The sequence below is a fragment of the Phoxinus phoxinus genome, assembly GCF_949152265.1.
Source record: "Phoxinus phoxinus genome assembly, chromosome: 14".
NCBI lineage: Eukaryota > Metazoa > Chordata > Actinopteri > Cypriniformes > Leuciscidae > Phoxinus > Phoxinus phoxinus.
Window position 1 is genome coordinate 8,386,195 of NC_136889.1, and position 26,059 is coordinate 8,412,253.

At 37.0% G+C, this 26,059-nt stretch overlaps 5 protein-coding genes across 8 annotated transcripts; 1 reads left to right on the plus strand and 4 right to left on the minus strand.

Annotated features, from left to right (window-relative positions):
• Nucleotides 1–1,388: 1,388 nt before the first annotated feature.
• Nucleotides 1,389–8,942, minus strand: LOC307010892 (DDB1- and CUL4-associated factor 10). 2 transcript variants are annotated; one of them, XM_079635996.1, is made up of 7 exons: nucleotides 8,339–8,942; nucleotides 7,531–7,644; nucleotides 6,992–7,189; nucleotides 6,047–6,249; nucleotides 4,204–4,278; nucleotides 3,939–4,084; nucleotides 1,389–3,855 (listed from the first exon to the last, which is right to left on the minus strand). In XM_079635996.1, exons 1-7 carry the CDS (start codon nucleotides 8,722–8,724, stop codon nucleotides 3,484–3,486), a joined length of 1,494 nt encoding a protein of 497 aa, XP_079492122.1. In that variant the 5' UTR covers nucleotides 8,725–8,942; the 3' UTR covers nucleotides 1,389–3,483. The 2 variants fall into 2 exon arrangements, with proteins under 2 accessions (XP_079492122.1, XP_079492123.1); XM_079635997.1 differs by having other exon boundaries at nucleotides 1,395–3,855; nucleotides 4,204–4,275; nucleotides 8,339–8,911.
• A 382-nt stretch (nucleotides 8,943–9,324) lies between these two features.
• On the minus strand, nucleotides 9,325–12,653 carry pomk (protein O-mannose kinase). Its single transcript, XM_079636002.1, has 3 exons — nucleotides 12,416–12,653; nucleotides 11,822–12,108; nucleotides 9,325–10,981 (listed from the first exon to the last, which is right to left on the minus strand). Exons 2-3 carry the CDS (start codon nucleotides 12,092–12,094, stop codon nucleotides 10,214–10,216), a joined length of 1,041 nt encoding a protein of 346 aa, XP_079492128.1. The 5' UTR covers nucleotides 12,095–12,108; nucleotides 12,416–12,653; the 3' UTR covers nucleotides 9,325–10,213.
• Nucleotides 12,654–13,838: 1,185 nt separating this feature from the next.
• On the plus strand, nucleotides 13,839–16,006 carry grxcr1b (glutaredoxin and cysteine rich domain containing 1 b). 2 transcript variants are annotated; one of them, XM_079636010.1, is made up of 2 exons: nucleotides 13,839–14,596; nucleotides 15,607–16,006. In XM_079636010.1, the coding sequence occupies exons 1-2, from the start codon at nucleotides 14,178–14,180 to the stop codon at nucleotides 15,620–15,622; spliced, it is 435 nt and encodes a 144-aa protein (XP_079492136.1). In that variant the 5' UTR covers nucleotides 13,839–14,177; the 3' UTR covers nucleotides 15,623–16,006. The 2 variants fall into 2 exon arrangements, with proteins under 2 accessions (XP_079492136.1, XP_079492135.1); XM_079636009.1 differs by having other exon boundaries at nucleotides 13,881–14,603.
• Nucleotides 15,896–18,541, minus strand: LOC307010899 (protein YIPF7). Of its 2 annotated transcripts, XR_013800302.1 has the most exons (7): nucleotides 18,419–18,541; nucleotides 18,227–18,346; nucleotides 17,975–18,108; nucleotides 17,704–17,849; nucleotides 17,395–17,576; nucleotides 16,495–16,838; nucleotides 15,896–16,400 (listed from the first exon to the last, which is right to left on the minus strand). XR_013800302.1 is itself a non-coding variant. In XM_079636006.1 (6 exons), the coding sequence occupies exons 2-6, from the start codon at nucleotides 18,343–18,345 to the stop codon at nucleotides 16,676–16,678; spliced, it is 744 nt and encodes a 247-aa protein (XP_079492132.1). In that variant the 5' UTR covers nucleotide 18,346; nucleotides 18,419–18,541; the 3' UTR covers nucleotides 16,025–16,675. The 2 variants fall into 2 exon arrangements, 1 of the variants encoding a protein (XP_079492132.1); XM_079636006.1 differs by having other exon boundaries at nucleotides 16,025–16,838.
• A 743-nt stretch (nucleotides 18,542–19,284) lies between these two features.
• Nucleotides 19,285–25,631, minus strand: bbof1b (basal body orientation factor 1b). The gene is made up of 12 exons (XM_079635993.1): nucleotides 25,504–25,631; nucleotides 25,050–25,302; nucleotides 24,080–24,145; nucleotides 23,677–23,820; nucleotides 23,416–23,496; nucleotides 23,262–23,332; nucleotides 23,009–23,153; nucleotides 21,745–22,085; nucleotides 21,379–21,519; nucleotides 21,141–21,242; nucleotides 20,926–20,979; nucleotides 19,285–19,875 (listed from the first exon to the last, which is right to left on the minus strand). The coding sequence occupies exons 1-12, from the start codon at nucleotides 25,542–25,544 to the stop codon at nucleotides 19,779–19,781; spliced, it is 1,536 nt and encodes a 511-aa protein (XP_079492119.1). The 5' UTR covers nucleotides 25,545–25,631; the 3' UTR covers nucleotides 19,285–19,778.
• Between the last annotated feature and the right edge of the window lie 428 nt (nucleotides 25,632–26,059).

Here is a 26,059-nt window from a genome sequence, read left to right on the forward strand (position 1 = left end):
ATTATTATTATACAATTGTATATACTAATATACAAATATTTAGACATTTTATATACATATACGATAGGCATAATTTGCGGACGGGACAGGACGGGACGGGACGGGACGGCCCACCACTTTTTGCCAGGGTCGATTGTGTCCACTTTTGAAACATCTCGCGGCACGGATGTAGGCTACCAATACAAATAAATAAAACATCTCCAGTTAACTTTAGCAGAGCATTAATTTCGTTCGTTTCTAGAGGCGAACTAAGAGGCGATCTAGCGCTGAAATGTGTTGTTTTTGAAATCAAGTGATCAAAGTGCTCTTCACACACGGACACGCGCTTCAATCCGTGGCGGAGAGACTCTCTATTCGTTCCGGTGAAATCACAAAACATACTAATGCACACAAACGCGTCCCTGCTTGATATACAACCACTGATAAACAATCGTTTTTTGATGAGGAGGGTAAAACAAACTATACTTCTTAGTGCGGATTAGAACCCAGACCCCCCCCCCCCCCCCCAACCATATAAACAGCATATAAAAATTGATTAAAAGAAACATTCAGATGAAGAGTATAGGCTTAACGTACTTACAATCACTCGCCGACTCCTTACAAAGTGCGATTTTGCCTGCACTGTCTATAGCTATCGGACGTTCTAAATTATCTTGACATCATAATGGCCTTAAGATGAAAACACTGCCAGTTGCCATGCCGCTGGGACAGAAAGCCATGAATGATATTTCATTTGATTAAGCCTGAAGATACTTTGCAAACATTGAATGTGCATTTTAATTCATGATTTTTTTTTTTTAACCACTCTGAAATTAATCAATTTTATCGATTAACTTGCATGCGAGCAATTAAGTTGCCATGATCCAGAATTCACAAGATCATAGCGTGGCAAAGCGCACAACAGATGACTTAACCAAACTTGGTCAACTGGTAGGACAAATACAAAAAGCAAGTTTCTAGTACAGGTTTATTAATTATTTTAGCAGGTAAAAGTGCATATCAAAATGCATAACCTATATGTGTTCTAGTTCTTAAAGCTAGCTGTCAATAAACCAACAAATCAATAACATTTCATATTTTTAATAAAATATTTAAACTTTTAAAAAAATTTATTCTCAATGATTTTAAGAGGAAAATGTATCATGGCAGTATGCTTTAGTGAACCCCTTTCTGTACCCCTGCTTGTGATATATAAACTTGCATTTGCTATATATAAAGTACAATTCTAAGAAAAAAGTCAGCTCAAAATTTTGACATGAGTTTATATCTTGCTCTTCTGACTTTATTTCTCAGATTTATGAGTTTATTTTTCAGAATTAAGAGTTTATATCTCACAATTGCGAGTTTATATCACAATTTGCGAGAGAAAAAAGTCAGAATAGTGAGATAGTCACAATTACCTTTTTATTCGTTACTAAAATTTGCTAAAATACATTCATGTCCATTATGTTATGCCTTATAAGCAGCTTCGTCACAGTATCAGGGCATTTCTTTCAGTAATGAAGTTCATTAAGAAGAAAGGGAAACCAGTCTGTGAGTTGGATATCTTGATTCAAAATGTTGCATTTATGCTGGGTCACTTTAAAGATTTTTACATTACTTTTAATGTGGGTTACACACTTCCAACCAGTTTATTTTCCACACCTCTACTTTCAATTAGTTATTTACACTACTGTTCAAAAGTTTGGGGTCAGCAAGATTTTTTTTTAAAGAAATTTACTCTTTTATGATATACAGCAAGAATGCATTAAATTGATCAAAAGTGACAATAAAAGAAATTTGTAAATAATGTTCCAAAAATATTCATATAAAATTAGTTTCAAATAAATGCTCTTTAAACTTTCAATCCATTAAAGAATCCTGAAAAAAAATCACGGTTTACACAAAAATATTAAGCAACTATTTTCAACTGATAATAATTAGAAATGTTTCTTAAGCAGCAAAGGATCATGTGACACTGAACACTGGAGTAATGATGCTGAATAAATTACATTTGAAAATGTATTCAGATATAAAAGTTATTTTAAACTGTAATAATATTTCACAATATTACTGTATTTTTTGATTGAATAAATGCAGGCTTGTTGAGCAGAAGAGACTCTTTCACACTACAAAATACCTAAAGACCCCAAACTTTTGAATGGTAGCATAAAAGCATCTGGTAACTAATCAATTCCATATTTTTTCTATTTTATATGTATGATCTACACCAGAGTTTCACAAAAATTCAGCCCATAAAAGTTTACTTTTCCCCCTACCAATGCAGCTCTTGACTTAAAACGAGTGTCATCCCTGATCCGTTCAGGCGAGTCAGACGCCATACATATTCACTATGCACTCCATCAGTCTAAGGAATGCTAATACAAGTCTTAGTTCTTCTTAAAAATCTTAAACAGCTCTTTTGTTTACAGCATTTTTCTTCCCGAAAGCCAAACACAAGCTATGAAAAACTTTCTTTATTTAATAAACCTGTAGCACTGCATCCTTAGTAATGTCAACATGAATAGAGTGAATCAAATGAGAATCAAGGATGAATAAAGTTATGGCAACTTTTACTGTTACTCTGCTTTTAAATTTCATTTTTTAAGTACGGTCACTCTATTTAAATAACTGCTGAGGAGGAACCACTGATAATAGTCCCAGAAAAGCTGAACATTCAGATTGTGTCCTCTATGTAGTCTTGAGAAGACTAATCTCATCATGTCCAGCCATATAAAACACTCATCCATCAGCTAAACCTGCTCTATCCCATTGTTTTTATGACCAGAGTACAAAGCTCTCACTGATGTGCGTCATAACTGCTGATTGTCCATGTAGAATCCAGAAGCATATGAAATCAGAAGATTTCAAAAATCAACCATCAACAGAAGTCATATTCACCCCAATAATCACACGTACATGGTACATACTGCATTGACAATCTACAACTCAGACCTCAGTTAGTGTTAAGGACAAGCAGTCCAAAAGTAAATACAAACAATTAGTAAAAGTGACTTTCAGAATTGGTTTTTCTTCTGAAAATGAATATGGCATTGTCAAAGTCTAAAATGTTTGGCAAAATGCAAAAATTGCCTTAAACTGTGTACAGTTCCATAAAAATGATTGGCTTAAGCATTTACTGCAGTGCTGCATGGATGAGCAAACAAAAAAACATCCCACTAACGCTCACGTGACTCATTCATCCTCCATCACTAATGCTCTGCTTTCATTCTCGCATAGACTGTTAAGTTCAGAGTTTACACAGTGTAAAGAACAATTACATCTAAAAATGACAAAAACGTACAAGGTCATTCACATGCAGCGTGACCTCACACACACACACACACACACACACACACACACACACACACATACATACATACACACACACACACACACACACAAAAATACTCCATTTAAGGTAGTTTCGTTCTCCCATCGTCCGCCATAAACATCAAAAGCGTCTGCCATTTGCAGGATATAGTTCAGCGATCAGTGTATGTGTTAAAAGTGTGGTTGATAAAGAGCTACGCGTCCGCTAAGGCAGCCTGATGCAAACTGACAGTGAGTGGGTGAGAACTTTGAGGTGAGCACCACGTCGCTGTGAGAGTAGATGGAGCGGACCTCCCGCAGCAGAGCCGTCCTCACAGGCATGCAGTCCGTCAGCTCAGCGCAGTGCTCATCGAACGCCAGCAAACGCACGCCGTAACCGTACGGCGAGCAAATGAGGCGGCCGTCAGGACTGAAGCACAGCTCTTTGATGTAGCCGCGGCCGACGTTGGCCTCCTCGATGTAGTGCGTGAGACGCAGAGAGCAGCGAGGAGACACTGGTGGTCGAGGTGGAGCTCCCTCTTGAAACTCGTACACACACGTCCACTGAGAAACAGAGAAATAAACAGAAATAAGTTGAAATTCATTCTGCTGTCTGACTGCACGTTGTTTTAGGTTCCATCACTGACCTCCTGGTCGTCCATGTTGCTGGAGCAGCGTAACAGTGTGGCCCAGCCCTTAGGATGCAGTTGCAATGAGGTGATGCAGTTCCCACGGTCCCTCTCACCCGGGATCTCTGGGGTTAAAACCTCAAGACTGTTTCTGGGTGACAAACCTAGGCAAAGACAAAATGTGAACATGGAGTAAAAAAAAAAAAACGAGTAAAACCACAACAACCAAAAGACCAAACTACTTATGGATGTACAATTTTCAGAAATCATTCTAAAGCTTTACCCTCTCTGTGTGGATGGGTTTTGCTGTCAATGGTGTGACGAGAACCAGCTGACCTGGAACCTGCAGATGAACCTTCTGAAAGAAAGAGGAGATAATAATAATAGGCACAATATTTGTTTGTTAAATTTATATAGCGCTTTTCATATGGAAGGGGGAATCTCCTCAACCACCACCAATGTGCAGCATCCATCTGGAAGATTTGACGGCAGACATACTGCACCAGAACGCCCAACACACCAGCTTATTGGTGGAGAGGAAACTGAGTGATGAAGCCAATCAGTATATATACGTATAGGGATGATTAGGAGGCCAAGATGATGTGAAGAGGCCAATAGGCAAATTTGGCCAGGATGCCAGGGTTAAACCCCTACTCTATTACGAAGGACTTGCTGGGATCTTTGGTGACCACAGAGCTTTAATTTAGTATAGTGTCCCCGTCACTACACTGGGGCGTTAGGACCCACACAGACCACAGGGTGAGCGCCCCCTGCTGGCCTCACTAACACCTCTTCCAGCATCAACCTAGATTTCCCAGTAAGACTCCCATCCAGGTACTGACCAGGCTCAGCCCTGCTTAGCTTCAGTGGGCAACCCGTCTTGGGCTACAGGGAGATATGGCTGCTGGCACAAGATTCGCCAAACATTTGACCTGTATAACTCACTGTCATATCAGGCTGTTTTATAGGTTTTTGCACCATTCGGATCTGAATTATTATATCTTTAAATTCCAGTTCAGTTCCTGAGGTAGCAAACAAAATAATTCAAATTTAAGGAAGTAGAATTAAAATAGAATAATTTGAAATGTAATCCAAAATTATTATTACATTTATATAACTGCAGTTTTCAATAATACTTAAAATTAAAACTAATATTACTTAATATTTTATGAATTACCCATGAACATGTTATCATACACACCCGTTAAACATTTTGGGATCAGATTTAAAAAGAAATTAATACTTTTATTTAGCAAGGAAGCAATAAATTTATCAGAAGTGACAAAGACATCTATAATATTTCTACTTCAAGTAAATGCTGTTCTTTCGAACTTTCTATTCATTAAAGAAAAAAAGCATTTCAACAAAAATATTACATCAGCACAACTTTTAACATTGATAATAATAAGAAATGTTTCTTGAGCACCAAATCATCATATTAGAATGATTTCTGAAGGATCATGTGACACTGCAGACTGGAGTAATGATGCTGAAAATTTAGCTTCGATGACAGGAATAAATTACAATTAAAAAAACAGTTATTTCAAATTTTAATAATACGTCTGTTTTTCCTTTTTTTCTTCTTCTAATAAATACAGCTTTTGTGAGCTTAAGAGACTTCTTTTTTACAAATCTTACCAACCTCAAACTTTTGAACGGTAGTGTATGTTATTGTTATGCTATTAATAATTAATATTTTACATTTCATTATATTTAATAAACTCACTTTAGTTTTACGGACCAGCGGAAAAGTATTTCCATAATTATCCTTAAGATGATTATCTTAATAGAGCATAACAACAAAGAATTCTACAACATGGAAACCTTAAATAAAACAGCAAGGAAACTATTTGTATTAATGGTGTTGGATTAATGAAACCCCTTGTTTAAATTACTTTGTGCTGAATTTCTCTGAATCGCAGTACAGTAAATATCAATAAAATTCTGTTTAAATTCCAACTCATGAACTGAAAGGAAGACCACTCTTACAATTCTGAATTTTGCCCAACGCTGTCTGTAGCAAATATGAACATTTGAATACTAATCCATTTCCATGTCGCCTCCATATCTCCTGATTTCATTTCCAACTCATATATACCTTATTTGTTTATGCTTTATGTATGTACCTGTGCTGAGCGGAGCCCTGCGGGCCCGTAGGATGCGGTAGCTCCCGACCTCAAGGCTCTGGGTGAGGTCAAGGTCATGTAAGATGAGCAGGTAACCGGAGGATGTGGAGATCAACATCTTACTGCAGTCTGGAGTCAGACGCATCCGCATTAGATAGCGTGTGTGGAAAAACTTCTTGTGTGGACAGCCATCTTCTGTGAACCTAAACGCACAGGAAGTACAATGAGGCACATACTTATAAATGCAATCCTAATTAAGATGGCTAGGAAACACAGACAATCTTAGGGTGCGTGTTCACACTTGTAGTTCGGTTCTCAAATAAGAAAATTATACATTTAGTCCTGGTTCAATTGAATCTAAATAACTCTGAATCTAAAGACACAAAACAAAATGCATAAGGATAAGGTAGCAGCCTGATTGGACAGCTTTTATGAGATTTTACTACAGAACTTACCAAACATCCAAAACGGTGTTGTGTGCTAGGCTAAATGTGCTAGTTGTATGTCCGTTCATATCATGGTATTTTTATCAGCTGAAAACTCACAAAGAGCTTGTAAAGATGTGCAAAGGATTAATAACGGTGTCAAATGAAAATCTGCAGCAAAGACAATAGTTTTGACGCCTGTACCGAACTGCAATGGGCAACATAGCTCCTTTGACAAAAAGAAGCAGGTATCGCTAAGCATTCTGTTCTTTTAGGGTCGCATCTTGTGAAATCAAATCCTGTTTTTCTTTTAGATGTCTTCTATCCATAAAGCATTCAAACCGTAACAGTTTGTTTTGAAGTAGACCGACGAGACCACCTAACTTGGTGCGTACCAAGGTTCAGATGGCAGCGTTCACACTTATTAAAATGAACCGCACTAACAGAGCAATCTTCACCAGAGTCTGTTTTATTGAACCAAACCTGCCAAGTGCGAACACACAGAAACAACTACACGTACCTGTTGGTATCCCAGGTGATGACATTTCCGTCGAACCCTGACGTCACAAGCAGGCGAGTGTGTGTATCATACTCAATGTTCTTGACCCAGCTGGCATGGCCATGCAATGTGCACACCTTCGAGTTGAGTTTCCGCAAATCCCACAATGCAATGGTGGTGTCATCAGAACAGGTCGCAAACAGCCGGTTGTCAAGAAACCTGAATAGTACACATCAAGTCATCAACCAAACGATTTTGCACACAGACGACATGGCGGTCATCCTCATGAACTTTATGATGGTGCTAGACAGTATAGTGTGTGTGTGTGTATATATATATATATATATATATATATATATATATATATATATATATGCACGTGTAAGAGATGGAAAAACAATATTTTGAATAATATATACCAGGAACAATATATCCTGGTGTTCAGCATGCAAATGATTTTGAATTAGTTCTTACATTAAAAAGCCCTTAAAAAGGGCTTTCGCTCACATAACTGAGGTTCCCACACACTGCAATCTATTATATGACGTGTGCACATGTACCTGATGTTATTTACACAGTCCTCATGAGCCTCCACCAGTGTTTTAATATGTCTGGAAGAAACAGGGTCAAACAAAAGCACTTCTGTCTGCTCACAAGCAACCGTCAAAACGGACCTAAAAAAAAAAACATAAGGGTTTTTGTCAATTAGGGGAACTTTTCTGTACCACATTTACCTTATTATAAATAAAAAGCAGACAACATTCTCTACACTAAACATTTCTAATTGTCTAATATCTAGACTAATATCTCATTTTTTATTATTTCAATATATTTCATTATTCATTTTTATTATTTATTTGCACCCTTTTCTAGACAGACATTTTAATTTCCCCACTAAAATAAATATAGAAGTCTAAAATTCTAAATGCATATTTGAGCTGAAAGCAACTTGCACTGACATATCTTAAATATCAGTGCCATTGTTTTGTCTCAAGATTCACACCAGTAATGTTTTTTCTAAAGTATGTTTATAAAAGCTACTAAATGTAATAACTGATCTAAGGCCTAAATCGAAGCACTGTCTTTGAAACCAGGCCTTATATTAGTTGTCATAACTAAATTAATCAGTATTTTAACATTTAGTTCAAAAACAAATTTTATTTTTATACAATAAAGATGACTTGACTGTTGAAAATGTAAAATGTTACCTCACAATACCAAAAATTGTATTCCAGCACATAATAAAATGCGGTTGATTTAACAATGAAGACATCTTTTTTCATGTTTAGTCAAAAGTGCACATAATATTGAAGAGAACTGGATTGAGTACGGGACTCATGACAAGGGGAACACAGACTCTGCGCTTACCCGTCCGGGGAATACTCCAAGTTAAAGACAGCCCCGTGAGTTTGTGTACTAAGGTTCACCGAATCCGTAGCCGGGCTCATGGACTTATAAAGTCGAGTCATTGTACGGTAATGATCCCGCGCGGGGTCTACGAACGGCCCCCTGCGGATTGTCCTGTTGCAAATCCACGAGAACAGAGAGTCGCTCGAACCCCTGCATCCCGAGCCCGTCCCGCCGTCTACGGCCAACTCGAGCCCCGAGCTGCCCTGCTTTTCGGCACTCTCACGGCCCGCTTGGGGTGATGATGGTCTCGTGGAGCCCCTGTCTTCATCGCTGTCCTCCTCGCGCAGCACATCAGCGCGCGGCTCCTCGGGTTCCTCATTGTCGCTCGGCTGCTCCGAGCTCATTGTTGCATGAATGATTCTGGCGGCTCCGTTTTGAGACTCTTCCAAACTCACCCTCCTGAAATGGGGGGACAGGCACTGGATATGCGAGCCAGGTTGTCTTGCAGTGTGTGCAGATAGTCAGATACTGCTTAAACATCCATTATTACAACCACTAGAGTCCTGCGGATGTGTGCGGATACAACAGACTACGTATTTCCGGTTCCTTCTCTGAATAAATTAAATCCATGTTTAATGATTTCTATTTTTAATAAGTTTTTTAGACAAAAAAAAGTGCACATCGCACGTTTTCCGATATGGAAAAGAAAAAGTTTTTAACTTTTGGGTTGTGCTAACTTTAAATGTTCATGTGCTAGCAAGTATGTTTTTACTTTTATATCAGAAGTGCTTTCAGTGACTATCAATTTACTATATTCTTTCACTGAGTGAAAATTCACTCACACACTTACTTTTCATTTTCTTGTAGGATAACAAGACAAGGCGAAGTGCCATCAAGCAGCGCTACAAAAACCATTTCCAGAAAATCTAGTCATTTATGGTTGATTCATTCACATAACTGACACAACCAAGTGAATAAAGTGAAGAAACGAAGCACCTGCTGGTCAAAACGGCGTAAATGCAACGACAGCTCAGCCCAAACATGTATAACTTTTTTTTACAAATCAATTGCAAATATTTGCATGAAAGTACAATGTTTAAAATGTAACCTACAAATAATTTCGTTTTAAAACCGTATGACGACGTATATTCTGAAATCAAGTGACTTGGTGAGTTTAAAACAAGCTCCGAACCACTGATTCGAAACAAAAGATTCATAAATGCTCCGAAGCTCAATTAAGCATCTGACAACACAATCCCAGTGTGTTCTTGAGAAAATTATTTATTAAAGGCTTCAAAATTCTGAGAACAAAAATCATCTACAAAGCAGGTTCTGTGTTTAGAATGATCATTATCTTGTTACAGTTCAAATAAGATCACTTCAGTCACTACTACATCAGTAAGGTTAATTCTATTCACTTAACCGAAAATAACTTTTATGAGGTATAGTTATGCAAAACGTATTAGTCAGCATAAGAAGAAGGAGCTGAATTAAAATATGAAACCCTGAGATGCTGCATCTCATCTTCTGCTGGATATTGTTGTCATTTGCTGCATATTATTTTCAGTGCCAGATAATACTAATATGACAAAACCCATTATTACTGCATTGGTATCTTTAGTTTTTTAAAGTCAAAGGGATCATTTATTTACCCAAAAATTAAAATTCATTTTGTTCTAAACCTGTATGACTGTCTTTCTTCTGAGGAACACAAAATTAAATGTTTAGAAGAATGTTTGTAACCAAACCGTTTTGGTGACCATTGACTTCCACTATATGGATAATTTCTCAAAATATCTTCTTTTACGTTCCACAGAAGAAACAAAGACATTCAGGTTTTGAGTAATTAATGAAGGAATTTTTGGGTTAACACTCCCTTTAATGACCATAACTCTACAACATATCTCTAACTCTCTGCGATTGGCTCTCTATCATGCTGTCGTAGACTGAGCGATACACACTGAGGACCTTGAGTGCGCTGGGCCGCATGTGTGGCTCCGTCCTCTTGCATTCAGTGTAGATCTGAAACAAGTGGAAATGGATGACATCACTTCCCAGGACATTCCCCAAAAGGAAACGTGTCACTTCTGGAATCTTCCAGATGTCCGTCTTTTCATCGTAACCAGGCATGGCTTCATCTGAGAATTGAACATCCTCGCCATAAGGCCACAATTGCTCAGGGGCAACAAAGTCCCCGTTGAGCTCATGGTGACCGCATTTCACCCCTTGGCTTCCCCTCTCTACTTCAGGCAGTGCATCCAGGTCGTTGGCCAAAAGACGCATATCTGATGCGAGAAGAAACTGGCTGAGAGTTTTGTGCAGGTCGTTGGAGTCACACATGACTCGGATGCCCACTGGACTGCTGTGCAGGTATACCAGGAAGGCAACATAGTCTATTGCCAGCTGTAGTCGAGTATGCCAAGAGTTACGCCAGTGATATCGGTCTTGCGCAAGGGTGGTATCGAGCATTAGCGCTGATCCAAGAGGGTGGTACTCCGTAACAAACACACCATCCTCCTCACACGCCCCTACAAGCGTCACGACGTGGGTGCTCTGCAAGGCACGTAGCATTGACAGTCCGTGGAGGAAATCATCTGAATACTGCTCTGATGACAAGACAGAGAGCGCCACCTTCTGCCCTCGCCACTCCGACAGATAAACCTAGAAAACACAATTATGCATTAGTGTAAGCCTCTAAGGATGTATTAAGAAAAATAACTCAACTATCTGCAACAACTAATCGATAAAATAGATAATGAAAATCACCAACTACCCATTCACGCTGTGCGCAGTTAAATCCGCAGTCACGTCACTTTATAGCAGTGAACAATGCATTTCTATAGAGAGCTGTTAGGATGATGTATTTATGTAAGTTAGCAATGAGCAAGTTAGCATTTTAGAACTTCCAATTGCATCGTACTGAAGTCAATGGGTTTTTGGTTAAAGGTAGAGTAGGCAATTATTGATCTGGGAACTATACGGTTATCCGGACCACACGTGTGTCTTTTAGTCCCGTATAGTCATCCCTGATTGGTCTTAACCCCAGTGACGGGAAGGTTTAGGGGCGGGGTTAGGGGTAAGCCATCGTATGATTGGTCTTAACCCCAGTGACTGGTAGGTTAAGGGGCGGGGTAAGGGGTAGGCCATCTTATGATTGGTCTTAACCCCAGTGACGGGTAGGCCATCGTGTGGTCCGGATAACCGCATTGTACCTTGATCTATTATCAATTGCTATGAGTAAATGTGTGCTCCTCATACCAGTAAACTTTTACTTTCAAATGGTAAGCAATTAGTTAAGATTTTAAACCTATTTTGCACATAATGTTTAATTGTACATAGCATTCCCTATAATTGTTTTTATTGCCTTCAAATTGCACATTTTTAAATAAGGATTTAAATGTGGGCCGATTCATATTTTAACTTGATATATCTTTTTCAATTAATCAAGAAAGTAATCAACAGAATAATTGATCAAAACAATAGTTATTTGCAACTTCTCACCTTCTTTACAGCCCCTTGTCCGATGAGCTTCACACGGCGGACCTCAGCGCGAATTTCCGGGCACCGTAGCCAAGGAGTACACACAGTTATTGTGCCCACTTTAAAGTGGCGAAGCGGGCACTGCGTGTGTATTGAGAGAGGGTTAGTGTCCTGATACAGGGCATCTAGGTAGAAATACAGCAGCAGATTGGCACAAAGGAGAGCTGCCAGGCAAAGCAAAACTGCGGGCAGTCCACACCTCGCCCCAGTGAGGCCATAGACCGTGCCAGCCATAATGACATCTTAACCTATTGATTAAAACAAATGAAGAGATTTCAGACAAATAATAAGTGGAAAATTAGAACATATATAAGAGGTTTGGGTTATTTAAAAGTAACACCATAACAGATGGCACCTATAAAGACTTTTACAATTATTTTAATTGAAGAGATTTTGGGAGTGCTGTAATATCTTATGGGAGCTTCATGTTATAATGCATTTTGTCTATATTCACGACAGCTACTCGCTGCAAGTAATTTGAGCACTGAAAACAGAAACATTTTTGCAGTTTTTTTTTGTCTAATACGATTTCCTTAATGAATGCCTTCAACACACCAGTTTGCATTAATATGTGTACTACTGGTTCACCAGACGCAGACACAGTGTCCTCCTGTTCATGCGATGCCAATACAGTTCCTTTCGTTTGTGCAAGAGTTAAATAATTGGTGGTTCAGTTTCCACGCTGTCAAATGTCTCAATGTTGTTTTTCCGGATTGTCTCACTCTATGGAATAATTAAAAGAGCAGCGCACTGGACCCGGGAGTCACATCGCCATCTAGCGCCATCACGGTGTAACAACCTCGCAGTCGCAATATCGCATTATAAGGTCTAAAAGGGTATAAACGGTGGCCCCCCAAAAGTATAAGGGTCATTGACAAATAAAGCTTCAAAAAAGTTTTTAAAAAATATTTTCAAACCTGATGTAATGCATATTTTTTGAGTCATGAACAATGTGTTTCAACAAGTTTCAGTTGGTAACAAAACTATTTAAATTCATTGTTTGAATGTTATTTATGTAAGGTACAACCACATAGTTGTATGTACTGTAGTTTAACCACACGATAAAACTACATACTTGAAATTAGCTGTTTTTACCAGTATTTGAGAGAGATCTACTAAACTTTTGACACTGCCACGGGATCCGTTGGTCTCTTCTGGATGATCCACTATCATGTTTACTGTTATTACCTTGTCAATTCGTTATAAAAGATATTTGCTGCTATGCAACCCTGACATTTGAGAATATACAAATTACTGGACAAAAGTTTTTCAATTATCTCAACAGCCTTGAAACTACTGATATTTATCAAATTTGTTTATATCAAAGGTGTCAAACTTTTTTATGTTTTTTATTGTAAGACACCATTTTAAATAGCCTAGTTTTCTTAGTCTGTTCATTTGTTCGGACAGTTGCACCACCTGACATTTTGGGGGTTTAAGATAGCCTAACAAACCATAAAATAATATGTATTATTTAAATGTCTAAAAAATGTATTCAAACTATAGGTTTTATAGAAAAAAGTGATATAGGCTATGTCATGAATTTATTAAATTATTCTAAAAGGAAATAATTCACTTGGCTGTGAAAATATGCATGTCAGTGGCCCATATGACAGTGTATCGCAAATGTATGTAAGTGTGTGTGTGTGCCCCAAAGTCTAAGTTTGTAGTATATATTTATTTTGAGGAAATACAGTACTTTTATTAAAAACATTTCACATTATAAAAATTTGTTTCTAACATTTAGGACACTTTCTAATTGACAAAAGCAGATGTCTGAGAAAATCTCTATAATTTGTTTGCTATGGTTGGATAGTTTGTTCAATGCAATACAATTCAAATATTTGTAAGTGTAGAATACTTTTTAGGACCACTTCAAATGGTAATTTTTTTTTACATTTATTTTTTTAAACAGGATATTTATATTCTCAGTTCAATATGGAAAGTATTATAGTTCAAGATGGATCTGCCCATTACTGAAGCTATATGAATTTCAAGAGGCCTCTGGCCTAACAATTTTCCAAAAAGTGGGGAAAAACCCATTTCACACTTCAGGTGCTTTTGTTATTAGTTATACAAACTATGTTCTTTGACCCACACGTGAGATATATTTTATTCATTAGAGAACACAAGTCGGCTTCCACAGTTTCCATGGATAACGTTTATTAAATATTAAAGAATATGGTGTCGAATTAACACCCTCGTGCCACAAACCCTTTATCTGAAGATCAGGGTAGACCTTGCAATGCACTTTACCAGTAGCACACTCTAATTTCAGTCAAACAAAATTTGTATAATGTAGATTTTTTAAGGCAGAATGGAGCGACGCACATCCAGGACTGAAGAGGACCGAGCAGCGAGGAGAGTGAGGTTCCGCGTGGCGTCCGCGCACAGTGGTCGCGTGCTGCAGGAGGTGTTCAGAGAGCACGCGCTCGAAGACTCCGAGTCCGCGGACACGGACACCACTGTGAGCTCAGAGCCAGAGCCTGAGCGCGCGAGCTCGCCCGTCATCACGGAGGCAAACAGCCATCTGAGCGGCCTGGCGCTGGCGGGACCGGGACTAGAACCGGACGACAGCGGCAGCGAACCCGACGAGCTGCTCATGTACGCTAGTGCAACCAAGAAGAAGCTTTTCACCGGAAAACGCGTGAACATCTTCAGCAAGAACGGAACTATTCGGGGCGTGAAAGACAAAGTGAGCGCGGGACAGGTGTTGTTTAACAACCTGTCAAAAATGTACGGGGTAAGTTTTATTTAGAGCAATAGAATTACATTTATTGATGTTTATGAAGCTGTAAACGGAAGGGTGAGTTTCTATAGCTGGAAAAAGGAACCCTATCACCCTTATGAAGACATTTAGAATTAATTATTGACTTAATTGCTGTAAGAAAGAGGCTATATTTACAGAATAACATTTCAAGAACGTCCAGGTTATATTTCACCCCAAAATCACAAGAAAAAATAAGAAATCAAAATTGTTCCTTTAAAAAAGAAAAAAGAAAAAGGATTTAGGACTCTTCTGCGATGCGTTATGACAAACACTAACACTAAACGCACAGAATATGCATTTATGCAATATAGAATTTTACCTTTTGATTTCGGGTTGATTTCATGAAATACCCAAATGTCTTATTGCCACATTTGGAATTATAGAATTGCTGCTTAATTATTCCCAATTTGTTTATTAGGCCTACTATAAGAATTATTATATTTCATTACCAGTGTTTCCAAGTATCACAACCAGTTAAAAGTTTAGACATGCCTCTTTATTTCTTACTATATTTAAACATTTTAACTTAATATAGCAAATATACAAACTATGAAATAACTGTGCTTTTGAACACAGTTCACTTATGCTGGATATTTGTTGGCTTCTCTGCCTTCACCTAGTCCAGGCTTATTTTTATTATTATTTTTAAAAAAGAAGAAAAAAAAAATTGTGTTGCAATTTATGTTTTTGTACAAAATAAATTTTTAGAACTTTTAAGATTTTTATGTTTAATAAATAAAATCAGTTATGTTTTGGCAGTTTTTTCAATGTAGGCTACTGTTACTATAATTAACCAGGCCTACATTTACTCGTAAAAAATTAAATGAATTTGTATTATTTGTCCTTTTTATGACATAAGCAAATTTCAGATTTATTTATAATTAAGACTCTTACTAAGTTAGTTGGCAGTTGTTATATTATTGAGGACTGTAACACCATTGATCTATAATATCTAATAAATATGTGTCTCTCAAAGGACCCGCATATTTTGAACCGGCCTAAAAGACCATGAGATTGCTTGCAGCAGAGGATGCTGGGTCACAAAATAGGGCGTCACCCTGGGTGGATGTGCAGAAGGCTTAAGCGAGTGAAAGTGATGAACAGCGGCCAACGTTTTTGCTTTTATGTGATTTTCAATATTTGTGTATTATGTAGTTCTGTAAATATATTTTATATTAACTTTTTGCAAAAACTTTTTTGAATAAAGGAACCAAAGGGATATGTAAAGTCAACTGGTTGCTTGAATTGTTCTTTTTGCTATGTTTGGGGTGTATTTTCTTTATTTTTACCTTTCATTGTTTGTGATTAAAATTATTGTGATTTTTTTTTTTAGAAAACAAGATGTTTTTATACATATCTCTGTTATGTTTTAATGCAATAAAAACAAAAATGCAAAAAGTCACATCAACCTTTTTATTTTTGTTAATACTTGAATGTTATTTTTTTGAATAATTCTGCATAAGAAATTAACTTAATAACTTGAACTTGATAAATTAAGTCAAACAAAAAATCTGCTTCCTCCACATACATAAATATATTCAATAATGAACAAGAATAAACATTATATACACTGCCCGACCCAGAAAAAAAGTCACTGTTTGGATATAAGTAAATGCTTAAGAGTCTAGAATGGATCATTATTGCAGTGTCAATACAAGATCTTGACCAAAAATGTATGCATGTCTTGATGGAAAAAACATCAATATTTATTTCCATCAAGAGGTTCATACATTTTTGGTCAAGATATTGTTTGAATAAGATAGTGTAAGGCTTGAAAATGGTTTAGCTCAGCCATTGCATTATTCAGCTTGATCCCATAGTGATAGAAATTCACATTTTATCACTCTCTGGAATCAAGCTTAGCATTATATTAGTGTGGCTGAGTTCATATCTGATTATGTATGCATTCCAATATCAAAAAAATATTCTGCTAACCTAGTTCATGAAGTTCTATAATAGTTTTGTTTTAATTCATCTGATAATCCTGATTTACAGTAAATGTACATTTGTTGCCACTTTGTGATCACATTTTAGCGGAGTTATCATCAGAAGACAGTAAGGAGAGCGAAGACCCCGTACAGAAGAGCACAGGGATATGCCACCAGCAGCTGCTGCCCACTCATGTTAAGAGTGGAACTGAAGATCTTAGAAGCTGATAGACTGCACCAGCCAACCACAAACAGGGCCAACAGCGTTCCCAAGAGCCCTCTGCATTCAAATAAAAGCCTTTTGTTATTCAAATGCAATGTACTTGAAATGATACCCTCTTAAAAATAAAGGTTTCAAATGGGGGGTTTCATATTGAATGCCATAGAACTGTTTTGGGTTCCCCAGACTTGATCTATTACTGCTATTAGATACACAGACACACTTCTGTAACTGTAAACTATTTAAATGCTGAGCACGCAATCTCATTGGCTGCAGAATCAGCAATGGCCAATCAGCTTGTGCCATGGTGAGATAGCTTGCAGATTGCATGTAAAGGAATAATCAGCAGTTTCATGACTGAACTAGATATCTTAATAATATAATTATTCCTTTTTAGGCAATGGAAAGGTTCCATGGACGTTAAAGATTCTTCATATTTTCACCAATAATTGATTGGTGAAAATCAATTCACCTTTATTTTTAAAGGTGTATGGCAAATGTAAATAGACTTGTACAAATGTATTGTCCTAAAACAGTTTTTTTTATTATAGTTGTGGCTATAAAACAATCAAAGAAATGGAATGGGAAATGCTTCTATAGAGTTGTGGATACTCACTGAAGTGAATAAACAACAGCAAATGCAGAGAGCGAAACCATTGGCAGGAGACAGTATCCCAGTACACTCGCCACACATCCGCAGGATATGCTGTAAATGCTCATCAGGTTCAACAGCGTGTACATCCCAACACATCCCAGAGCACTGATGCCATACACATATCCAAAGTGCGCTTTCCCGGCCTGCGGAGAGAGTCCACACAAATACACAGGTCTGGACATTACATATGCTTCCATTTCCTCTGTGCACTATAAATCACAGTGTACCTCTAGTTATGGTTTCGTAAAAGGTTCAAGGTGTAGTTTGTACCATCAATAGTGTGGCTCCCAGGGCAACGCAGAAGAGAATAGGCCCAGTGAGGTCTGTCTCATTCATGATACTGCCATCAGCAGGCTTCAGTGGATTTAACACTGTCAGAGTCTTTTGCCAGATATGGTCAAAGTTAATGCCCAACTCTGAGAAAAAAAAGACACAATACACACAAGTGTATTTTCTGTTAAGGTTGATCTTTTCCATTTGGTGGTGCAGACGTTACACACTTCAGCTTAAAGATATTTTATTATAAACTATTTTTTATTACCTTCTAAGAGTGGCGGTTCTTCCTCATACGAGTCTGTGCAGTCTGTTTGCTCGGGTGACGCCACAGGCTGATACACTTGTCCAGTATAAGATGCTGTAGTGGTGTATTCATCTGCTAAGTGTGCGGAATGATCACTGATAATCAGATGGTAAACAATGAATCACAACTAACAATTAAATTGCACACAGAAACAAGTAGCTCATATAATAATGGTATATCAAAAACATATGCCGTTAGCGACGCTACACTTACACATCATGGTATTCTGGATTAACGTAGGCTGGATCATAGCCATATACCTCTCCCTGCTGACTGTCCATATAATATCCAGACTGATAGAAGTCTTGTTCAAAGTTTTGAAAGTCTCCCATTCTGTTTAAAACAAAGAAACATGTGTACACAAGGTCAGTTGCGATATGAAAAAGTTTGAATTTATGTTCTTACCTTTATATGTCCTTTGAAGTCAGTCCGGCTTTGATTTGAAGATCTTGGTTTGTTTGTACTGAGGCTTTGCTTGGTCACCGTCACCGAGCAGCTGTTTAGCTGTATGTGTGTAAATTATGCTATTAATAGTCTTCTAAATTTACTTGAGAAGCAGTCTCTGTGCAGAGAGGTCATGTTGTAACGCCATCCTGATGATCTGTAGATCTGACCAGTCAACTGTACGGACTGACAACACGCTGACCACTCACTGTTCAGTACAATTACTGTATCATTCAATTATATTCTGTATCTGTTCATGAAAATTATTCTTATGGTTACAGAAATGTAGAGGTAGGACAAAAAATAAAACTGTCATTCTTGTTATTTGAAGATAAACTTATAATAAAGTGACAAACATCATTGTAGATTATGTATAATGCTTTAGAACAGTAAAGAATGCTGTAAACACATCTTACCGTGTTGGCTAAATGTTTGCAAATGCAACAAACAAAAATGTCAGCATACAATGTTCACCTTCACACTTTTGTGTAGGCAAAGTAACTAATAAAGTACATTTCCCCTTCTTTAAAATCATCATTAAATCAAAATGGACAATTTTTATTATAGGCCTAAATGATTTATCAATGCACATTTAATTAATGTGCCCTCATGATCTTTAATCAAAATAACTCCCTCTTGCAGTGACGTCTCTTCTCTTCTCTGATGACGTTTTTACTGGCGCGAGGAGGCGGGACAACCTGTCACTCACATGACATCACAGCAATAGCAAACCACAACCATCCAATCAATTCCTGATAGACAAAACTTTATCTTGTTCGAGAAGCCGTTTCACTTGTTTATACATCACAATAGAGAAGTAAAGTATTGCAACTTCAGTTGAATGCTGACTTTAATATGAGCCACTTACATGTAGTACAGTATTTCTTACATTTTTAAAAATACATCATTACTTAGGAAATTTAGCTTGCATGATAACAATTTTACCATACTCCCTCAAAAAACTATTTTAGTTACTTTTAATTGTTATTCATTGTTTATTAAACACAAACTTATTTTCAGTGTGTATGAACTATTGTTTGAATTGTTTGTTTGCGATAAAAAATAGCAATTTAAACCTGTGTCGTGCCAATACTTTTTAAGTCTTTCCTGAATACAGTTATTTTACGGAATTTGTGTAATCTTTAATGCCAATATTATCAGTATTGGTACACGGCCATTTGTAAATGTAAAAAACAACAACTTTTGTCTCGTTTAAGTTGTGGTATAGACATTCATGAACACTTCTTGGTATATCATATGCAATATCCAACTTATACTTAAACATTATTTAGCTCTCTTATCTGTGATGAGGTCAAGTGATCTACAGGTCTGGCAGAGCACTGGAATTATCACTGGAGCTCATACTGGAAACTGCTGCTTGGGTTAAAAATGTTGCATGGGATTCCTCCTCTTCATTCCTGTGAAAAAGACAGAGAGATCACTGCAATATGGGTCTATAGTTGTGTCCCAAATTATGCACTATACACTATGTACTTATGCAACTTAAAGGTGCAGTATGTAATATTTACAGCTAGTGGTTGAAATGGGTACTGCAATCCAAATTCAAAATATTGGAGAGTTGTTTCCACACCCCCTCCTCAGAATCAACGCTCATGCGGGTTGCCAGATTGAGAACACACGCAACTGGAAAGCGACATTCTTACACTGTAAGTTGATCAGCTAATGTATATGTTAGCAATGTTTTATTGCAGATGATTTTTAGGGTCTGGTGCAATCTGTGATCTCTGACCCAATTCGTTTGCTGGCTTCCATGTCGACAATACCTGGTGTTCTCTACCAACTGGCAACCTAGGGTGTCGAAATACTATTGGGTAAACTGGCAGTGGGCAGGATCACACAGACCAAAACAAAAACAGACATCCCGACACGGAATGCACATTTAAAAGTAGAATAACTGGTTGTTGCATTGATATTTGGAGAAACAAGTATTTTAACTTAGAATATTTCCTAAATCTCTGCAAACATTATGGTAGTTTTATGCTTTAGTACAGTCAAAGAAATTACATACAGCACATTTAACTATGTAGTGTATGCATTTTATAAGGTTATTTTGTCATTGAACATCAGAGTCTGATAGCCCCTCTCCCTCCTGCAACAGTGCATAAAGTGCTTGAACATTCCACATTTCCTTTTTTAGGTTAATTGAGTGCATCATCCGGGTATAATGCGTGCGCATTAAGCATGCGCTATAAGTGGTACACTGAATCCTTTATCAAAGCATTTCAAAGACAGTGAGAAAAGAGGTAATGCTGCAATGTACAGTATATAATGAGAAGTAAAAAATATGTTTGACCTTGGATGCATGTAAACCTATTGTAGGAGACCTCCAAAACAAAATGAGGAGCCTTTAAAATAGCTTAATAGGGTCACTTCTAAAATTACAAAAGAAAAATTATTTCATCTTGTTTTATCAGCCAGAAAACCATACATCCGTTGGCATGTCTCACCCTGGATTGCTGCTACACTGGTTCCATTCAGAATCTGGAGCATGAATTGGTTTCCTTCAGAAATGTAGAATAAAAATGAGAATACAAGAAAATACACATTTATTCTCATTTGAGTCAGTTTTTTTCTTTCCTTTTTTTACTTAAACTAAGAAGTGCCAATAAGTGCCAAATTGTTTATCACCCAAAATACAGTTCAGTATCTGCTAAGTACTTACTTTGATTTCAGGCCATTCATTTTGGCAAAGAGCAGTCTGAGAACACTCTCTTTTTGCTCCCAGGTCATCTCTGATATGTTAATATTGGCTTTCTTTAGATTGCTGACGAAATAACACAGTGTTATTACAGATTTGTTATGGATAAGCATCTTCCAGGTAATAACATGTTGAGTTATCATTTCATCAGAATTTTACAAATAATCCAAAAAAACACACAAAAAAAGTTTAAGACTCTTACCCTTTTTTAGCCTCTTCAATACCAATGGAAATGCTGTTGGTACTATGGGGAGATTTGTTGATGGTGTGAACGTGATTGTACTCCCTTTTGCCTGATAAGAACTTATCCATCCGTCTGCTACGATTCACCTCTTCTTCCTGTCTGGATAACATAATGTATCTTATAACAATGTATCTACAAATGGCTTGAAGTTTTATGCCAGATTAAGACAGATGCCTTTTAAATTTTAGGATGTGGTGGTTCTCTCACATGAGTTTGATCATATTTGGGGGACCATAGCATCTAACTGATTGAAAACTAGTGCACTATCAAGGCGTGTTGGTTTGTTTTTTGCAAAGTGAGTGAATGATGAATGATGAAGTGCACCTGTGCGTTAACATCTCCTGCTTCACATGGTTTAGAGCCTCATGGAAGAGGATCTCCGTGTCTGAGCACTGCTCCACGACGCTGCGGGCTACTCTCTTCAATCGGCTCAACTCCCTGTCCCGTGCACTCAGGAGCTTCAGCAGTTTGTCCAGCTCTACACCGCTGGCCTGAGTTCTGACCGCAGCACGCTGCTTAATGTCAGCCTTCTTCCACTCAAACTCAGCCACCATGCTGACCAGGCCCTGCTCCAGTGTCAACACCTTCTCCCTCAGCTCAGAAACTGTGGCCCGCTGGGCTGTCAGCTTAGATATGGTGTCATTCGAGGTGTCCTGACTCATCTCCTGCAGGGTGAATGAAATTGTGGCTTTATTATCAATGTCTGCTGCTTCATAGGAAAGCTTTAGTGGACTGTTTTTTCCAAGGGTCTAGTAAGTTTTAAATTGTATTTTATTTGTAAGTGTGTGTATGTATGTATGCATGAGTGTTTTTGTAGGTGCACAAGAAAGGTGTTATGTAATTATATAAAATAATGAATATAATATACATCAATTATATTTAATTATAATTAATACAATATAGGCTAGTTTAATAAAATAAATGACATAATGGACTATTATTTTTAATTTGTCATTGTCATTCACGATTGTCATCCTGTCCGGATCTTTTTTTCCAATCAAATGAAATTCAGAACCATGATATATACAAAAGTACTTTACAATTTTTTTATTTTTTTAACAGTAGAATACTGACAAATTAGGGAGGTTACAAGTACTTAATTCAAATTAAATGACATCACAGTGCAAAATATTGTCTTAAAAACAGGCTTTCAATATCTTTACGCTAAATAAAAGTGTCCCTCAATTTCTTGCCAGTTTTTCTCTTATGCTCACCACCAAAGCTAGACTTATATATATTATATATTAGACTTAAATGTTATTACAATTTAAAATAACTGTTTTCCATTTTATTATATTTTAAAATGTAATTTATTCCAAGTATGGCAAAGCTGAATTTTTCAGCAGTCATTACTCAGTCTTCACTTAGAAATCCTTCTAATATGCTGATTTTCTCAAGAAACATTTAGTAGTAACATTTCTAATGTTGAGTATTGCTTAGTATTTTTGTGGAAAGTGGAAATCGTGATACATTTTTTTCAGGATACCATTTTCTTGGATGAATAGAAAGTATTAATTTCTTGCGCAAAAAAAAAAAACTACAGTGTGTAGGTGAACTACACTGCAAAAATAGTGTGTTGTGTTGTCACCTTATGCAGACTAAGGATGTCGTTTTCTTCTGCCAGCGTTGCATTTCTCTTCCGTAAATCCTCCACCTCTCTGATGTGGAAACCCAATGCCTTATTTAGACGCACATTCTCCTTGAACATCGAGCGAGATGCGTCATCCAGCTGTCTGATGGGGCCGAGATGGAGGATGTCAAGTAAAATGTATCTCACAGACAGTTCCAGTGGCATCAGGTAAAAATGTTTAGTGGTGTTGAGAGATGGAGAAGATGCTTACATAATGGCTTCATTGTGAACTTTTTCTGCCAGCACAGCAATCTTTTGCTCAGCTTCCTTCTCTAGGTGAACCTAAAGAGAAAGTAGGAGAAAGGCTGAGAAAGTGAACGAGAATAGAATTTGTTGAAATGTTTTTGTTTTTTCAGTATAAATACCTTATTATTGAAGAACTTTTGCTCCATTCTTGCAAGTGTTTTCTTGTGTTCTAGATCAGCGTTGTCCATGGTTTCTTTCATCTGTACAAAACAATGATGCCGTTATCCCTTACGTTGTGCTCCGGTCATTTTGATAATTAATAAGGTAAAGGATAAATAAGTTAAAGGATTTTGCACAACAAAGCACAAGGGTTAAAACAGATGTAATGCAAATGCGTCTTCTGTATAATGTGTACATGAAATCAATAGATTGCATTATACCTTTTTGAGCTCTTGCTCCATTTGGGGCTTCTTCCTACGGAAATCATTGATGATCTCAAGCTCCTCCTGAATCATGCTGAACTCGCTAGATCTCTTCTTAAATTTCTCCTCCAGCTCATTGATATTCAGCATGTATTCAGTGACCTGTAATGTCAATCAGTATAGTTAATACTTAAAAAAAATATAACATAAAAAAATTTGAATTAAAAAACAAACAAAAATTAAGAATGGAAATGAATAATTTCATGATTTTATTATTTTTTATTGAATGATGTATTTTCTGTGATATTGAGATCTTTGTATTGCTCGCAGATTGCAGAAGGGACACAATAAAACTCAAACCACAATGATGAGCACAATAACTGAATTTATACCTGTTTGCATATGAGGAAAGGTATCTTACCAAATTCTCTTTTTCCTGAGAGGCCCTCGTTTTCTCAAGCTGGATTTGTTGTTCCAGTGCAGTGATCTGAGAAGACAACATATTAAAGGGTTAGATTCCTCAAAAATGAAAATCTGTCATTTACTCACCCTCAAACCCATACGATTTTATTAATCTTCAAAACACAGATATTTTTTAAGTCATCATGAAATCAAAATTGAAAATTCGTATTTTTTGTGGAATATTGCAGTATTTATTACAAATACTTTTTTCCGTGCACATCATTATTATTTTTTAATTGACGTGCCCTTGTAATCTTTAATCAATAAAAGTCCCCCTCCCTCTTACAATGACTTCTCTTCGTGTTTGCTGGTGTGAGGACCTGTCCTCACAACCTGTCAATCACTTACATGACATCACAGCAATAACAGACCACAACCTTCAATTCAATTCCAGATGGAAAACATTCTAGTTGAAAAGGTGTTTCACTCTATTCATGAAGACTTTAATGTAACCAGAGAGATTTCTGTGCCATTATTGATAGTCCATGCAACCTAAACTTTGAAGATCCAAAAGTTCATAGAAGTAATCAATATGAATCAAGTCATTTAATCCAAGTCTTCTGAAGAGACAAGATTACTTTATGTCATGGCTGTAAGTTAACCACCATCGACATTGAGTGGGACTTGGATTAAAACACTCGATTTTATGGATTACTTTTACTGTATCTTTATGAACTTTTTGAAGCATCGAAGCTTTAGACTTTCAATGGAGGAACATAAATCTCACAGGTTTCATTAAAAAATATCTTAATGTGTGTTCTGAATCTGTATGGGGTTATGGGTTTGGAACGACTTGAGGGTGAGTAACGTTACTTAATTTAACAATATGAAATTAAGAAGACTTTAAAATTATCACACTGGTCACTATCCTGTAGTAGCTCAACATTTTTTATTAATTTACAGGACACGTGAAACTGCATTCAAAATACCCTCTCGTCATTTTGCAGGTGTTTCTTCCTCAGAACAGCGATGATCTCGATGGTGTTCTTCTCTGTGTTGTGCTGTAGATCAGTGAGCTGCTGGTTGGCTTTGTTCAGTCGTCGCGCTGCTTCAGAATACTCCACGCGGGAACTCTCTGTCATGTCACACCTGGCCTCCCACAGAGCCGCGTTTGCTTTCGCCTTCTCTATATCAGACTCCTTGTCCCGTTTTGACTCTTGCTTGCCATCTTTTTTTCCTTTTCTAGGTAAACAAAAATAAATAAGAGAAAGGCGAATCATCATCATAAAGTAAAAGTCATATATATATATAATATATGCTATATATATATATATATAATATAATATACTTTTCAAATTCGACCAGTTGGATTCGCAGTTTTTCAAACAAACTCAAGGGTAACGTTACTTCGGAATCTACGGACAGAGGAATGTTTTTACTCACCCTTTTCCTTTCTTTCCCTTCTTTCCTTTTTTAATCGGCATCTCTCTGCTTTAATCAGCTGTAGTCAGTGTTCAATGTGATCTACTCATGCAGGATTAACGTTAGTTTTGTTTACTACCTGTTGCCATGGAGACTCACACGGTGCAGACATTAACCTCTTATCAAGCGCCCCTATTTTTGAGAATTTTCTGAAAATGACATACCCAAATACAAATGTCTGTAGCTCTTAAACCCTATGGTCCACATTCATAATTCTTGTATTTTTTTTAATTTTCCATAAAACCTTTAATAATCTTACAAAATAATTAATATTAGCAAAAAGGAAAAACAAAACTTTTAAATGTTGTATCAAACATTTGTGAACAACTGAAATATGAAAAAAGATCAGGATTGATTGCAGCCAGCCCCTCCCCCCACATTACAGATACCAACAGTACAATAATGTACTGTACATGTAGTTCATATTGTAAATAACTACTTTTTAAAAAGCTATTATCATTATCTTTTTGTAGTGAACATGACCCATTCATTATATAGTGGCCTCATTCTCTTTTTG